The 18,550-nt window shown below is 37.2% G+C and overlaps 1 protein-coding gene across 1 annotated transcript in view; it reads right to left on the reverse strand.

Moving 5' to 3' along the window:
• LOC134204725 (tyrosine-protein kinase-like otk) overlaps positions 1–17,647 on the reverse strand; it is an 82,431-nt gene extending 64,784 nt beyond the window's left edge. Inside the window, exon 1 of the mRNA XM_062679501.1 lies at positions 17,557–17,647. Coding sequence (XP_062535485.1) covers positions 17,557–17,647 — 91 coding nt within the window. The remainder of the gene's footprint in view (positions 1–17,556) is intronic.
• Between the last annotated feature and the right edge of the window lie 903 nt (positions 17,648–18,550).

The raw sequence follows: 18,550 nt of genomic DNA on the forward strand, positions 1-18,550 counted from the left end.
AAAAAAAATCCAAGAATGAAAAACAAAACAATTTGCTCTCCAATCCAGCATTTCGCATACGGTATCCGTTCTTGTACTTTCTTCACATCTGGGTTGGGTTTGACATTCCGTTATCATCCTGTTCCAGGATGAGGGAAGAGGATAAACGAAATGTCAAACCCAAGCCAGATGTCAAAGAAGTACAGCGACGGATACACTTTAAATTCATGGAAGCCGCCATTACCGTGCGCGTATGTTATTTATATGGGTACATGGTATGAATTTAAGGAGCAGCTACCCTAAATAAATTCATTTGAATTCATGAATTTAATATATAATACAAATATCAATATCAAACTCCTACCCTCCATCTAGATACGTCTCATATTGTTCATTACGTCATACGTCATATTGTTCATTTTTGTATTGAAATTAAAATGCAAAAAAAAAAATAATTGCGTTTCGGAAAATCGTACCCTGGATAATCGAGTCTCCGGATGGTCGAGTCCGACTGTATTAAATTTAATAACAGTCGACCACTGTATTTAAGAGCTTTGAAGAAAATCTCGTATAGAACAAAAGGCTGGTATTTTGACTGAGGTGTAAATTGGTAGCGGTTTTTATTCAGTACTAGCGAAAGAAACCCAGCTTTGCCCGGGTGTTGAAAATGCCACAATGAACTATTTGCAATACCGCACTCTAGATTAATTTCTATGCGTGTGTTTTGTTTTCCTAAACAGCTGACCCAAAATAGTATTCTGATGATTTTTTACATTTCCCCTTTAAATTCACCAACTTTTTGTATATACAAACTTTGCGGTCCCCAAAACGAATCGATTAGGGAAAAAAAGTTGCAAATCGGTCAACCCGTTCGCGAGTTAAAGGAAGGAAATCTCAACTCATTTTTATTATATAGATTGTTGGCTTAAACAAAAAAAAAACTCGTTGTTCCAGAGTGTAAAAATAGTGACAACTGTTGTTACTTGTTACTTTAAATTTGAATATTGATGGTCGACAGCAGAAAATTAAGAAACGAGGCCCCATAGGCCGTACCCCTCCTTAACTGCAATTTTTCACAATTCGATGAAATATCTGCTTTGTATTTTGGAAACAAAACGCCCTAGCTACAATGTACCATGCACCTCCACTCGCATCAATGTACTGTCCATACTCCATAGTTACCAAAACGAGGAAAACACACAGGCGTTTTGGGATTTCTGGAGCATAATCAAATCTTTAAAAAGTAAGATTGAGAGAGCCACATACTGACATGCATTAATTTACCCAATCATGTGTACGTTATGAAGTTTTAATTTCAAGAATGGGTTTATATGAGTTCGATAACGGTGATGTTTTTCTTTCAGTATTGTGCACAAATGTTTTCCTTTACTTGTCCACTGTTAAAAACAACAGCTTTCTAACCCAATGTAATCATGCTTTGCTGTACTCTGAATATTATGCATCAACATAATATCACTAGTCACATTCCTCCAGTTGGATAATTGCAGTCCATCTATTCCGTTAGGTCCCCGCCATCTACTTTTATTTGCATATGCAAATAAAGGCAACGGCAATACCGACAACTGACAGCGACATTATAGGACACGGCTCTATCAAACGACGAAAGGCAGTCAGCAGGTTGATGGACCATGTGCACCCAAATGCTCTGCTTCTTGCGTCCCCTTATTCCAGTGCTGGGCTGGGGGACACAATGATCTTGTTCGAGTTCTAGAGTGGAGTGGATGAGATGCAATTTGAGTCGCACCTAGAAGTCTTTATGCACTCAAACACACTTATTCCGTCATTCTCCTTTCTCCTGGTGTGCTCTCGGTGCCGTGCTCATTTGCGTGTGCAATTCATGCATCGTGCAATATGCAATCATTCTGCGAGATGCGGTTCCGCTGCATATCGTCGGTCGATAGTCAACCAACTCCTACCGGGCGAAATCAAACAGTGGAAGCATGCCACGTGGTCTCCGGCGAAGACGACGATAACGACAACGATTCCAGCACGGTCCCATAGGTTTGTTCTATTGATGGTGCTGCAATGCCACGTGAACGAAGCGAACTAACCTCAAAGAAAACTCAAATACAAAAGACAAATTCCGACACCCTCTGAAATGAGAAGTGGTGCCAGAATTGTGAAAACCTGCAGACTTTTCTCTTCATTGTCTCGTACATTATAATTGCAAACTAAAATTGTAAAATTGTAATAAATAGAAGACGAAAGAGTGACAAATTCATTCAACTTTTTTTTTTCGAAATTACAATTAAAACCATTGGCATACTACACCCGGCCTTCCAATTGGCTGGCACTACTGGAATGAAAAACGAATCGCTTCGTCATAAACGCCCAGGCCGCCATTGGAAAAACACTTTGCAGACGACAAGTGCGCTGGAATCAACACACAAATAGCGGCGCGGCAAAGCACTTCCCTCCACCGAAAAGCACGGATCCAGAAAGAGTTACGGCCACGACAACGACCGGCAGGACCGTTAGCGGAGGAGCTCATAAATTTTTCCGCATATTGGCGGAAAAGGAAAAGAACAAAGCCATGCATGCATGGGGCGAGGTGTGAAGTACGTAGAACGTGTTGGATGGAATAATCAACAGAGGAGAAGTGTCATTAAAAAGTGACTCGGTTAGAGCGCTGTCATCATCTCGGGTCGTCATCCCGATGGAGATCTTAACTGGTGTTCCGCAGAAGGGTGTGTACTTACTGCGGTGCTTATCATATTGTAAATTTTAATTAGATGGTTTTAGATCGGTTACGTGCAACGAAATGTACAGCCCTTCGTCAATATATAGGTGTATATTATATTTCAATCTAAAGTACATCAATTGCTGAGAGCCGAAGAAAATGAACTATATTTTGTACAATTACATACTTTAACGGGTTTATATGCGTTATTCTTCTGTAAGGGAACAAATGAGTGCAAAATAAAAACTTGGTAATTTAATGTTTGTCAAGTGTAGTCTTTGTTCCGCTACACGCATTGTTTCACTGGATCTTGATTGAAGAAATCTTCGAACAAGGAGTGAATATTCAAAATATAATGATTAGAATGAAAAAATGACTTTCGAACCACTTGGAAGGAGGCTTCCGGGCCTCTTGAAAGAAGGTTTACGAGCCTCTTGCAAAGAGGCATATGGGCCGCTTGAAATAAGGCTTCCAATCCTCTTGAAACAAGCTTTTTGTGCTTCTCGAAAATAGGCCTCCGGGCCTCTTGAAATCAGGTTTCCTGGCCAGAGGTGAGCCAGCCTAGGGCTGCAAGCCACTTTATTAAAGATAAAAAAGGCTTCCTGGCCTCTTGAAAGGACGATTGCGGGCCTCTGTTAATGTTAAATTAAATGTTATACTTTCGATACGTTTTGCCTAATCTCATATATGTTTTCCTTATTCTGGCCAAATTCGCCTACATCAAAATAACAGATTACATTCATCTTTATTGCGGACAAATGCCTACTTCTAAAAAGGGATTCTCATTTGCATTGTTCCAGGCAGACAGGGATGGAATGCTCCTCAGAGCGAATCAGGAGAAGAAAAAAAATGCTCACTGCTCTCGACACACGAATCTTTGCTCTTCTCTTTTGTACTTTTGCGTTTCTCTCTTTTTCGGGTAGCTCCGAAATATATTCATTTCTCAATGATAACTAAATGGTTTGACTCAATGAGGTGAGGAAAAAGTTGCTCATTGAGTATCTTTGAGCCTCTTTTCTCGAAGGACGGAATTGGTGGTAGCGAATAAATTTATGATATTTAGTTGGCTAATCTAAAGGGTAGCCAGTAGGTTATTGTATTTATCGTGTTTGCTTAGAAAACAATTCAATCACTGTCATAATGCGGGTAAAGGACTGTTCCATTTCATTTTTACACGCTGAAGACATTCTCTTAAAAGAGCTTAGTATATTTTAATCAAAATTGAAGCAGTCGAACAAATCTTGTATTTATCGGTCAAACAAAACGGTATACACTGGAGTCATGCGGTTTAATATGACCGATTTTCAAGATTTCCTCACCAATTGATTCGGCTTGGGCTCCGCTGTGTATTCAAAAAGTTGGCAAATCTGGTAGGGGAAGCTGGAAAACTGTCTAAATACAACATTAGTGCCAGTTGGGAGAAATCCCAATGCGATCGCACATAAAATGATCTAGAGTTCGGCGCTGCAATGAACACAACAATTGACAGGAATGCAAAATAATACAACCCCGAGCAAGCTCGGCTACGTTCAACTAGTATCTATATATAAAAATAAGTTAGCATTTCCTTATAGGCAATATAACTCACGAACGGGTGGACCAATTTACAAGATTCTCTCAGTAATCGATTCGTCTTGGGATCAACTGTATTTGTACATACTAATAGTTGATCAATTTGCTGGGGAAAGTTGGGAAGTTGTCTAAATGCAACGGATTTATGAGGATGAGATTTATGGAAAGCCATCAAACTCGAAGTGAAATCGATCTAGAGTGCGACGCCTCAATCAACTAAATGATTGACAGATCAAAAATAAAACCCGAGAAATATCGGGCAGTTCGACTAGTATAAGATAATTTCGTCAATAATCTCTTTGCAGTTTAAATTGTAATTGGCGATTAAAGGTTGCATGAAGAAAAAGAAGTCGAAGGATGATATTTGAAAAAAAAAAATAGACGGGGAAGCATACGGGATATTTTTAAAACTCTTTTCAAAAAATCTAGAAGCAATTTAATTAAAAACGGAAAGCAGTACGGGATTGGACTTTGCTCATACTGTGTATTAAGGGTGATATCACAAAATAAAATTTGAAATTAAAAAATTGCGTTTATTATGCAGTAAAAGTAAAGTCCAACCTCGTACTGCTAACCGTTTTTCATTAAATTACTTCTAGAATTTTTGAGAAGAGTTTTAAAAACTTCCGTATGCTTCCCCATGCATTTTTTTAAATATCATCCTTCGACTTCTTCTTCTTCCTGCAACCTTTATTTGCCAATTGCTAACCAGATAAATGTAAAATTGCCTACATCAAGCTGCCTCTTGAAATCCTCTTTCAAAGAAGCAACTGTGCTTTTCGGAAAAAAGCCTTCATGCCTTTCAAATCGTGACTTCCTGACCTTCAGATTCAAGATTTTAGTACAGAAACATATTCTTAACATGTTATTCCTGTCTACGGATGATGGGATCGACGGTGGTTCGTCAAGTATCTCGCAGTATAATATGAATTAATGGAGTTAAACTAAATTCATTTTCAATAATTATTTGTTCTTTGTCTTGCGTACGCCTTACTATATATTTAGCAGACCAAATGAGTCCATAACAAGTTTACAATTACATGCATATTTTTATATTGTGAAACATACATACAATTGTTGACTAATTGAAATCTATAATTCTTAATTATCTAAACGAAATCGTTTAAAACTTGACGCTCCACGCCCCTAATATGCGCATTGCGCATTGAACACTGTCATATCCTTTATCGCCAGCAGACTATACGTAAAGTTAGAGGTTTTTGCCAGGACTCCTAAATCATCAAAAAGAAGCTGATAGACATATGAGAGTTGGAATTTTCGAACATTTTTGAAATTTGCACTACCCTAAATCTGCCCCTTTCAATATCTATAGAAACGCGAAAGATGAATGGCATGCTAAAAAATCTCAACCGTTACAGGGCATAAAAGTTTGCATATCTGCTTTATTTTTGTGTTTAGACTTTAGATATCACTTTCAACTCGGTGAATTAAAAGAAAATGATTAATTTGCCGAATAGTTACAATTCTTCGCATATATTCATTAAAAAAATTTAGAAATTTTAATTTAAAAAACCCAACTTAATTCACCGAGTGGTGATACTGCCTTTCACGCATTAAGCCAAGACACTAACCTTATATGGCGCTTATATAGCTCGATTCCATTTTCTTAATAACTTTTAAACGCAATGGTCGATCGTTATCAAATTCAATAGTGATCAACAAGGCTTTTTTCCCTGTCGAATGCAACTTGTTGCGTGAAAATCGTTCAAGAATTACTATTTGAAAAAGTGGCTAATGTTTTTTAGTATCGTGTGCACACACACACACATACACACGGACAGACAGACATTTGTTCAGCTCGACGAGCTGAGTCGATTGGTATATAACATCATGGGTCTCCGAGACTTCTATAAAAAGTTCGATTTTGGAGTGAAATGATAGCCTTTCGGTACAAATTTGTTGTACGAGAAAGGCAAAAAACACCATATCCTTTTATGACTGACTTTCATGCGAAATTGATTAAAGAACCCATGATTCTTTCATCGTCGCTGAAATATAAAAAGTCACTTTGCTCTCTGTCCTATGACGATCACGACCTTTTCCAGTATTGATCGTGAGTCCAATCCACGCTATCTCCCTCTTAAAAGGCACAAAAGCTTCAATCCATCTAAGGTAACCCCGTGATGAACTTATAGAAAATTATAAAAAAATCACGTAAATAAAGCAATAAAAAAAATCTAAGGTAGCAAATGATGTCGATATTTAATCCGCAACCCTTACGCTTGATTTCGATCCGTCCAACGTTACACGAATCAGCCGTAAAACAATGTTTCGCCGGAAAACCATGTTCTAGCATATTTTGCCATAATTCATTCCGTTTCACTGAATCGTACGCTGCCTTGAAACCAATAAACAGATTATGTGTCTGCTAGGATAACTCGAAATAACATTCATTATATTCATATTACCTATTTTATATTAACTATTCATGAAAAGCTAAAGTAGGACTTTTATTTCCGTAGGCAAGGGACAGCGTTGGTAACCCTTCGGAGATTGGTATTAGATGGGTAGAATGGAGTCAGTGAACTAACAGTTGACGCAACAGAAGTGGTTTGCAAATAACATAGACTTAAACTGAATAACGTGAGATGATGATGATGACGATGATACTACCATCTATTGTAGCAAGGCACCTGTCGATAGCACTGGCCATATCTGACAGACGATATGATCATGATTATATTATTGTTTGTATTTCATCAAACTCCTATATGAAGGGCCAAAAATGGGTGGGGTGGTTCCATAAGCAGAGACACTTATGCGAATCCACGGGATGAATAGAGAATCTCCTTCCAGAAGAAAGTTCGTACATACAATAATATTATCTAGCCCTCGTTTCCCAGATTGACCCAATAGATGGGGAGAAGAGCCCGCCCTTTATCCACGAGATGTTAACAACAGGAAGTTGGCGATTCCACTCTTCCTATCCAAATCGCTTCAATCGGGTGCCCTGATGGTTATTTTTTATGGTATATAATCATATAGTTTCAATATAATTTGTAATATAAAAATATTCAATATAATATGTATATAATGGAATTCTCTCACCAAGTATAAATTCGCATGTCCTGGGTGAGGGAGAACCTTTCTTCAACACCAGCTAGTTGTGGATTAATGCTGTCTTCAGAGATACCAATAGTTCGTCATAAAATGTCCTGGTTTAAATCAGGAAATATTCATCCTTTCGGTTCACAGATTGAAAAATAGACTTCTTGATTTCTGAAAAGATGAAACAAAAAGACGGATAGCAGTATCATACATAATAATATGAGCGTTTCGATTAAAATGAATATGTAACCTTATTTTTTCTTGTAATGTGCAAAAATTAGAAGAGATTGGTGAAAAACCTGAATATATCTTGATTCCTCATTACAGCTCAAAAAGAATCCTACATTTTAACAGAGAGCAATGATTTATTTCTGAATACACCTGTAGCTTTTTGCCTTTCGCGTATTCTAAGTATACGTAAAGGCTATAGGATTTTTTTTGCCAATATTGGTAAAATTTGAATATTTGTCATTAATAGATCGTAATTTAACATGGCAAGATTCGAATAGCACAAATTTGAATGAAATTTATAGAAGTAATGGATTCTGAAAGCTAGTTGGCATCATCTCTGAATCCTTTTTTTAATTTTAATTTCCTAGATAGATTAGAATTATTTGAAAATTGTGTAACTATTGTGTGTATCTCTATCCGATCCGGGCCACAGACATAAACCAATTTATAATCACAATTGATCTTGCTCTTGAGAAGTAGCTAGTAGAAAAGAATATAAACCTACCTACATTGAATATTATATACAAACAAACCACGAACAGATAACAGATAGAGGATATTGCAAGAATAGATTCGAATGTAAATGTTAAATTGTCACCAAGTTTCCTGTGTATGTTTTCACCATATTGGTATCGTCCATTATCGGGTAGAAAAATACTGTACGGTACATTATGGAGCGGCTACCTTGCCGTGGAAGCTCCGAATTCAATCCGCGGTACAACAACAACCGGATCTACAGTAATTATTTTTTTAATTTTTTTTAACATACATACTTCTCAACAACGGTATTTCAGATAAGTGCGGTTCGATATCTTCGACTAGTCATATCAGAGATACCCATATTTAAACCCACGAATATTGAACGGATTAAATATCCTTAGAAACAGCTTCAGCTATATGTATGATCAATATTTGAAATACTATAAAATAATTATGAAAATAATACAAAATTAGAAGATTCTCCATCAGAAGTGAGCCAGCCCATGGCTACAAGCCTCTTTAATAAAGAATAAAAATAAAGATTCTCTGTTATAAAAATTATGTTTAATCATTTAAAAGCTTGCGGAAAAGTATTATGACAGGGGGAAAATACAATTTTTTGTTACAAATTTTTAATTGAAAATGTTAAATTATTTTGTCGGCTTTTTATGTAATTTCCCAAAGCAGTTTATGTAATCTAAAAATGTAAAAGCAGTTTTCTGACGCACATTGAACATGCTACCCAATGTTTCATCGTAGCAAATGACTAGGAAGATATCTTACCAGATACAGAATATCAGAGTTAAAATGCAGCATTTCATAAATATGAGACAAATATTAAAACGTTCAGGCCCACCGTGCAGGCTTGAATTGGGAGATAATTATAAATAAAAGCGCCATTACTTAATTCTCAAAGCACAAAGTACTACGGAGAAGTTTGGGCAAAATAACATAATTTTTATTGGTTTTGAACTTGTTTCGAGAAGGGAACCTGTTCTTAGAGTATATGTCGTTACTTTATCACTATTCGCTGTAATGCCTACTACCTTAGAGGAAGTAAATGAAAGAAGATGAATTTAATTTCTGATTATTATGACAAAATTACAGTGAGCTTCTGTTACTTATATCGACGAAGTATGGAGTTAGGTAAACAAGTCAGAGAGTACAATTTGTGCAATTAGGGCCGTACACAATTACGATAGTGTATAAAACCCAATCTGGGTTGTGAGTTGTCATTGTTTGCTTCATGCAAACAAAAAAATTACATAAACCAATCACAACAACAAGCATTGTTAACTACTTACAGAATTATTATTCCAAGATTTAGCCCAATTATATTTGACTCCTATACATTCAGACTTTTTATTTGATTCATATATTCAGACAAAAAACGGCTGATCATCGAAGTAGAATTACTCTCTCAATCCGTACAACAGACTTGAACTGAATAACGTAAGGTACACAAAATGAATGAGACAGATAGGTGATGAGTGGATTGAACAGTGTGAGACGAAGTGACATCGTAAGAAACGTTAGATGTAATGGGAAATTAACTTTTCAAACCTACTAAAACTTGTATCCCCAGACGTTGTTGCAATTGGTTAAACTTATATGGCTCGACGACATAATGATACACAAATCTAAAATTGCTTTTTTATATTATGATGCGTTTTCAAACAACAGACTATGTCTAGGTCTAGGCAATTTTCGGATTGGAAATTGTCTCGACTTCCCTGGGCATAAAAGTATCATCGTGTTAGCCTCATGTTATACGAATGCAAAAATGGTAACCTGGCTTAGAAACCTCGCAGTTAATAACTTTGGAAGTGCTTAATGAACACTAAGCTGCGAGGCGACTCTGTCCCAGTGTGGGGATGTAATGCCAATAAGAAGAAGAAGAAGAGAAGATATTGACAAAAAGACTGACTATTTATTTGACTCATATAACTTTAGCATCGGACGTAACTTAGATTCAATTGAACTCCTGGGGGAATCCGGAATGAATTCCTGAGGGAATCCGGAATGAATTCCTGAGGGAATCCGAAATGAATTCCTGGAGGAATTCGGAATGAATGCCTGGGGGAATCCGGAATGAATTCCTGGGGGAATTCGGAATGAGTTCCTGAGGGAATTCGGAACGAATTCCTGGGGGAATTTTGAATGAATTCCTGGGGGAATTCGGAATGAATTCCTGAAGGAATTTTGAATGAATTCCTGGGGGCATTCGGAATGAATTCCTGGGGGAATCCGGAATGAATTCTTGGGGGAATCCAAAATGAATTCCTGGGGGAATTCGGAATGAGTTCCTGAGGGAATTCGGAATGAATTCCTGGGGGAATCCAGAATGAATTCCTGGGGGAATCCGGAATGAATTCCTAGAGGAATTCGGAATGAATTCCTGGGAGAATTCAAAATGAATTCCTAGGAGAATTCAGAATAAATTTTTGGAGGAATTCGGAACAAATTCCTGGGGGAATTCGGAATGAATTCCTAGGGGAATTCGAAATTAATTCCTGGGGGAATTCGGAAAAAAAATCCTGGGGAAATTCAGAATGAATTCCTAGGAAAATTCAGGATGAACCTTGGAATTTTTTTTGGAGCTCTTCCAGGATTCCTTCCTGGAGTTTCTCCAAAAATTCTCCTTGGAGCTCGTTCAGAAATTATTCCTGTAAAGTGTAGATCCTCCTGTAGTTTTTCCAAATATTTCTCCATTGATTTTTCAGGAGCTTTTCCAGGGTTTCCTTATGAAGTTCTTTCAGGATTTTTTCTTGGAGTTCCTTGAGGAATTCTTCTTCCAGAAATTCTTGGAATAACTCACGTCGGTTACAACTTTTAGGAGTGACAAATGTGAGAAAAAAAATCATTCGGCAGCGATATTTGAAATTTGAAAAATTTCCGGAGCATCTGTTGTCCACTGCCCTTCATACCCTAAGCGGGTTGTGGAGAGCAGGATTCAATAGGCTTTGATTTACTGATCGCCATGCATATTATGTACAAGATTATATTATGAAACAATGAAACAAAACGCTTTATCAATAAGTTTTGATTGAAATTGTAATACATCCGCCATTACGCATTTTCCCGAGGTCCGAGGTACCCCCTGAGGCCAGCGAAGGTACTCCAGTGGTATATGTACCCCTTAATGCATAATTTGGCCAACCCTGAAAAATGCATATTTTTCAAAAACTATCGATCAGTTTCCAAAAGCGAAGAAGCATAAGGGATATATCTCCTGTTACAGCTAATAAAACCCTCGGAAATTGCTTTATTTTCGGAGTTATGCGAGAAACTGGCCAAATTAGGAACATTGCGAAACTGGTACAGTTACCCTATGTGATTTTCACCCAAGACACACAACTACAAAAGTAAAGCAATATTCGAGGGTTTTATCAGCTCTTACAGGAGATATATCCCTTATTATCTTTCTTCGCTGTTGAAACTGATCGATATTGTTTGGAAAACATGCATTTTTCAGGGTTGGTCAAATTAGGCACTAAGGTGGCCAAAACCGGTACCTTACCCTACTTAGAAGAAAAATTAATTGGATTAACTTTATATGAGTCCCATTGTATTTTTAAACAAATGTTTTGAAAAGTTTCGGATGTTTCGAAGCAATAGTATTAAAAACATTACAATTTGTAATGCTGCATAGAAGAAATTCAAAAACAATCGTGTTAAAGGATTATGCAAGAGGTTTATATTGTATACTGCATTTGTGCTCCGAAGATGAAAATTTGCTTCGTTTTGGACCCCCAAATTTACAGAATTCGGACACCCCCAATTTAGTTTAATAAAAGCCAAATTTTAAGCTTTTACTGGTCTAATGCGCCAGAGCAAAGTCTTATCTTTCAATTGGCATGCTTCATTGAGAAGATTCTTGCGTTTGAAGATCACATTTTTCACACAAATTTCAAATTGATTTCATTAAAATTTCATCTAAACATCGTCACTTTGACACATGAAACTAGTCTAACAAATGCAGAACAATATTGTTTACTCGAAGACAGTGCGTGATTTAGCAGCGGCATTGTTTTGAGTTTGAAAATTTAAAAAATGTCGCAAGGAGGGTCCAAAATATGCTGGGGTTACAATCAAGTTGGTTACCCTATTTGTACAGATGGGACTTGTTGAGGCCATCAGCAAGCCACCGCACAGTGGCTAAAATCGTGTTTTTAGCGCGTTTAATTAATAGTATCTTTATAGTGTGATTTAGCGTGATGGTGTCTTCGAGACATCCAGTAAGTTGACGCGCTTCTTTGGAGGTATTCATCCTTATGAACCATCCCCCTAAAAGTGAGTTGAAAAATTTATTTTTTGCACTTCACAACATATAAAGTTTGATTCTTCATAAAAGTTGTAGCAAAAGTTCTCTTTGTCGAAAACACCGAGTTCGTAATTTCTTTACTTTTGGAGATTTATTGATTTTTATGCCAACAAGTTTTGAGCATGTTCGATGTATAAGCAACCAAGCACATGGAAACGCATGGTGCATTAGTTTATCAACTCTTTAAAGAGTGATTGATTACTACCTTGCATAGTAGGAAATGGTTTTTGATGAAACATTCCTTACATTCGCTTACAACTCTACAGTTCAGGTAATAATTTAAAGTTCATTACTTGTACTTTGTTATGCGTATGAGATTGACTGCCACAATTTGCCCCTTGTCAAATTGCAGTTAAATTAAATATGACTAAAAAATCCAATAAAACTGTTATAGCTTTTTTATTTTTAAAGCATTTAAGTCACAATAGTCACCAAACGGCGTATTTTAATATTATCTAAAACTTTCTAGAACATGCACAAAATGTATAAATTAAAGTGAAAAAGATATGATGAAAAAACACATTTTAAGGGCTTGTCTGCATAATACGTAAAAAGTCTCCAAAAGTAACGGAATTACGAACTTGGTGTCTTCGGCAAAGTTTTTCAGTAGAACTTTTGCTACAACTTTTATGAAGAATCAAACCTTATATGTTGTGAAGTGGAAAAAATAAATTTTTCATCTCACTTTTAGGGGGATTGATCAGTAAACTGAATGCCTCTAAAGAATCGTATAAACTTACTGATAAAATGTCTCGAAGACACCATTACGCTAAGTTGCATAATAAAGATACTATTAATTAAACGCGTTCAAAACACGATTTTAGCCACTGTGCACCGGGGTGATTTATTCGCATCGACTCGGTGGATAACATGCCTCATGCCGAGACCCTAACTCATAATTTCATCGACAAAATTGAATGAAATATTTACCTTTTTCAGATTGTACGACAATTCCCCGAATGCAATTTCCCCGAATGCAATTTCCCCGAATGCAATTTCCCCGAATAACAATTCCCCGAATGTAACAATTCCCCGAGTGTAACATTTCCCCGAATGTAACAACTCCCCGAATGTAACATTTCCCCGAATACATCTCCCTTCTTTTTGAGTGCCGCACAAGGCGATGGGTATTAAGTAAGCCATGCGAGCAAAGACGTATGATTGCCGATCCGGAGGTTGCGAGTTCGATTCTCGGTGCGGCCTAAGATGCTTCAGGGTGGGAAGCATTTTCGGCTCCTTGTGCACAGTATATACATTGTACTTGCTACACAAGACATTCATGCAACTGGCAGGTACCGGAAAGCTTTCGATAACTGTGGGAATGTCATCTTGAAATGAACGCGTTTCTTCGGTATAAGACGACTGTAGGAGATAATTCCTTCTTGAGATGATAGCATCGCCCTGTATTAGGGAAAGAAAGTGATAATGTCTTCCTCAAATGAACACATTTGCCCAGTATATGGCAAAGAGGATAGATAGTCCCTTCTTTAAATGAACTAGTTTGTCTGGAATAAAGTGAAAGAATGAAACAAATTCAGTTGCGCCCTGCTCTGATGTAGGTCCATCGTAAATTTATTGTACTGAGTAACATGACTCATACAAGTAACATTTCATATTCTTTTCCTCCTTTTCCTCCTTTCCTCCTTTCCTCCATTAATAACCTAACGCAAAAATTGGCTATTTTCAATCCCCTACCCCTCTATGTCACATTCGTGTGAACTATCCGCAAGGTTTTTATGGCAGCATTTTTTTTTTTTTAAGCAGCAATTGCATCTTTGAGTTCAATTTCAACTAGCATCGTAAATTTTTAATTACGGAGGAGTTTGGGCAAACATTTTTCTATATTTGGTTTTTGAGTCTCTTAGGTCGTTTTCTTCGTCAAATACTTCAAATAAAACTTTGTAAAATGTTTAGTATAATTATATTTAAAATGCATGGTTGATTTTTGTATTCGATGAACCTAGAGGAATCGTTTTGCTCACTGAGTAGAAAGTACAAATTTGGTAAATTTAGATTTGTTCAACGGATAGTAGTTGGTAGATTGAGGTTAAGAAATCGCCTGTAAATTATTTAAAGAATAAACTGTAAATAAAATCGATATTAGCATACTCTTTCGACAGCCGGCTGGCAAGAGTTTAAATAAAAACAGGTAAACAACATAGTCTGTGGGTCGAATTGCCAGCTTGAGGCAAACCTCCATGACCTACCTTACCCTACCCAACCACCAACTCCGTAGAACTTATGAGGGCGTCGCCAAGTCGGGGGCCTCTCGTTAAGTAAGTTCTACATCAACATTTCCTTTCCTATCCCTAGTTACGGTAAAGATGGGCGTGGCCGGGAGTAGTAATCCTCATGCTTATGCAATTTTTATCTTAGATTGGAATCAAGGGTAATTCCCACCTTGATTTCCGATAGCAATCTGGATAAGGATTCCATAAGAAACATGAGTATCACTAGTGTCCAATCTACGAAGTATACAGTAACAACGCTACCGCTAATAAAGTGAAAGAATGAAACAACGTCTTCTTTAAATGATCGCGTTTGTCCGGTGTAATGAGAATGGAGGAGATAATGCCTTCTTTAAATTAAGGTCTCTCTCTGTCCGCAATATAGCAAAAGAAGAGATAATTCGTTTACTAAGCAAGTACCATGCTTGCCAGGTATAATGAATGATTGATATGAAGCAATTATATGTTTTAAAACTGCTGTTATATTACACCACACTTATCTAAGAAAATGCTTTATTTAATACAACATTCTGAAAAACGGCATTCTTCCAAAGGTCATTCTGAAAAAGGTAGAATCCTTCAAAAGTCACACCGCGAAAATTACAGACCGCCATGTTGAGAAATTGAATTCGGCAAAATGTTTTTCGGTGAAATATAATACATTTAATACGTATTGTGTAATAAGGGATCTTATATATTTTTTCCTTATTATGGCCAAATTCGCCTGCATCAAAATAAGAGATCAGATTAGTCTTTATTCTCATTCTCAATTCATTCATCTTTGCATTATTTCGAGCTAACGCCTATTTTTGAAGGAACACATCTACCATTTTTTACTTTGTAAAACTGCCTTCTTTTAAAGAATGCATCACATCCCCCATTATCCCCCACATTCAGGACAGATACAAGTTATAAAAAAAAGAATAATTACATTCATTATCTGGTGAAATACCGTCTGAAGAAGGGACACATTTACCATTGCATTATTCCGAGCAGATGCATTTTTTTAAAAGAAGGAATCACATTCACCATTGCCTCTTTCCGGGCAAACGCATTATTTTTGTTAACAAAGATTCACATCCACCATTGCCTTATATATTTGAAGAAGGTATATGCAGGACAGGAGTATGATTCCGAAAATAGGAAAAATATTTACCAAAAGGCTTTCAATCAGAATTGCAGTTTGATACACTGTACTCTGATATCTTTATAATTCAACAACACATCTTGGAGGATCAAGAACTACAAATACCACCAATTCAGCTGATAAACTCCAATAAGACACTCTTGAATGTATCTTTAAACACTGCTTTTTCGAACGCATACAGTCTATTGCGAAGATGTGTTTGCAGGTATTTTATTTTCGGGGAATTGTTACATTCGGGGAAATTGCATTCGGGGAATTGTTACATTCGGGGAAATTGCATTCGGGGAATTGTCATACAATCCCTTTTTCATCATATCTTGTCTCTAAATAGAAAAAAGCATAACATTGTACAAACCAAAGATGTTATCGATCATTTAGTAATTTGCGTTCGATCATTTAGTAGTTTTTCAATAACTCTGGTGGACTATGGTCGACTTCTAGTGTGAAGGTTTTTCTACAACTCTGTCTAATGGTTCGTTGTTAGAATTCAACTAATAACGGAGTTATAGCGCTATTTGCAGTTACTTAAACTAAATTATTGGAATTTCGTTATCATTTAGTCTAAATTACTGAAACTATAGCTAAAACTCCGTTACTAGTGGAATTCAAACTCGAACCATTAGGCAGAGGAGGTCTACCATACAACACATTTAGAAATTCAGCTTTTGGAATGAGTTATTGACAAACTACTAAATGATCGAACGCAAATTACTAAATGATCGATAACATCTTTGATTACAACAACTCACCGTCGATCATTCTAGATCTTCAACAAAGAAACATTTGTTTATTAACATACCATTGTTATTAAAGACAGGATCACCGTCTTCGACCAGAGGTCGCATAGACTGAATACTTGTCACAACAGACAAGACACATTCACATATCACGAAGTGGACTAGTGGAGAATTTTTCGCTTCACGAAAAGTTTAGTCCTCACCAGGGTGAACCCACACTCCACAGCACGGAAATGCGCTTAGACCACTGACGCTGAATGAATGTTTTTAATGTAATGGATTTAAATATTCGTTTTAAATCAGTTCCTTAGGGCGTCCATAATGTACCTTTTCCGCATATAAATTAGAAAACATGTAAAAACTAATGTGGTACATTCATATGGAAGCAGTGCGAGGGGCCTCTCTATCTTATTAAAAATAAAGTTGTACGTGTCATCATATGAATATGAGAATGCATTAAATTGTGCCAATATTACTTTGAACTTTAAAATTTATATCTATGTTTGATTTGACAGCGCTCATTCTACAGTGCCAACAAAAGTCCACAATTCAATCCAGAAAAAAAAGTTCGTACCATTTCCCAGTCTATTACGTTAACACAAGACCGTTTGTTATCCCTTTCCATTGTGACTGAAAGTAGGACCTACTTCCGGTCGTCCCCTACCCCTACCTCAGTGAAGCCCTGCGACTTTCTGTCCCACGTTCAACGCAACTCTCAGTCCAACATCCAATTATGGCGCAAACTTGGCAGGAGGTCGGTCCAATGCGATGCATGAGGAAAGCATTTCGATGCCAATTGTAGAGAATAATCGGAAGAAAACTCCAGTCTCGTCCCGGACCAGCCGAGAGTCAAGTCAAACTTTTTCGCCGGCTTTTTCCCCCTATGGTGAATGGCGGGCGATTCTCAATAGCATTGCCATGTACGAATCGAGCCCTGGCAGTGATGGCCATTTTTTCCCGCTGGCTGCGAGCAACTGCAATAAGCAATCAACTTGAGGAGCTTTGAGGTCATACGTACGTATGAATGTGCCGATAGAGAAAAGTCTATCTGTATGTTTGGATATGTTTATGCTGGCTGCCGATCTGACCCGACCCTCCTTCTGTAGTGGATCCCTCGAGGGAACCAGCAATGATAGCAGCCACCGAGTGCGTTGTCTTGCTATCAAGTGCCTCATCCATCGTCGAGAAAACGAATGGCAATCGTTCGCCGTCGCCGCTGCCGCCGCTCCAATGGGCTTTTGGGATGGGAAGCTTTATTGGTTTTTATCGCTTCCTGTTGCCGTCAATTGTGCCGCGATAGATCCGTAAATAATTGACCACTGAGGGAACGAAAGCTAATAAATTGATTTAAGCTTCAATAATTAAATTACGCTGAAGTGACATATTTCTCTACAACAGCAGACCGGATAGATCGTCATCCACGAGCAATTCTGCGCAAAATGAACGGCATGGGAAATCATTATTCCTAATTAGCACCGTAGGAAGGACGAAACCAGTGTACTGAAAGGGTAAATCACAACTTTTGCCACCCATTCAATCAAATTCCGTCGTAAACCATTGGAGAACGGATGCTGTGAATACTGGATCAACAACTGTTAATCCAATCTGACTGGTAGTTATAAAAGGAGATAAAGCCAAACCACAGAAATGACCATCGAGTATACTCTCTCCCATTGATACTTCATCATCATGAAGTGAGATTGTATGACGTTCTTTAGACCGTTGCGATAATTATACATATAGGGTAACGGGAAGTAATGTTATCCTTGGATGTAACGTTGATGTAACGTTTTGCAGAGAGATATTTATCACTGCTCATTAATAAAAGTGTATCAAGAACATTTAAGTTACATTACTCAAGAGTCATGCATTTCCTCAACTAATAAACGCAAAAAACTTGCATGAAAAATCACTTTGACTCGTTTTTTAGTGGCCACTTAAGCAGGCAGGCTGTGCAAGAGTTTTTTTCTTATGTCTAATGAAGTAGTTTTTTGAATGAACTTACCTATTTTCGCACATTAGATGAACGGATAGCAATCACAGTATTTTAGCATTCATATAAAATTTACAATTGTCATTATT

Source organism: Armigeres subalbatus, unplaced genomic scaffold (assembly GCF_024139115.2).
Source record: "Armigeres subalbatus isolate Guangzhou_Male unplaced genomic scaffold, GZ_Asu_2 Contig857, whole genome shotgun sequence".
In the NCBI taxonomy this organism is placed as follows: Eukaryota; Metazoa; Arthropoda; class Insecta; order Diptera; family Culicidae; genus Armigeres; species Armigeres subalbatus.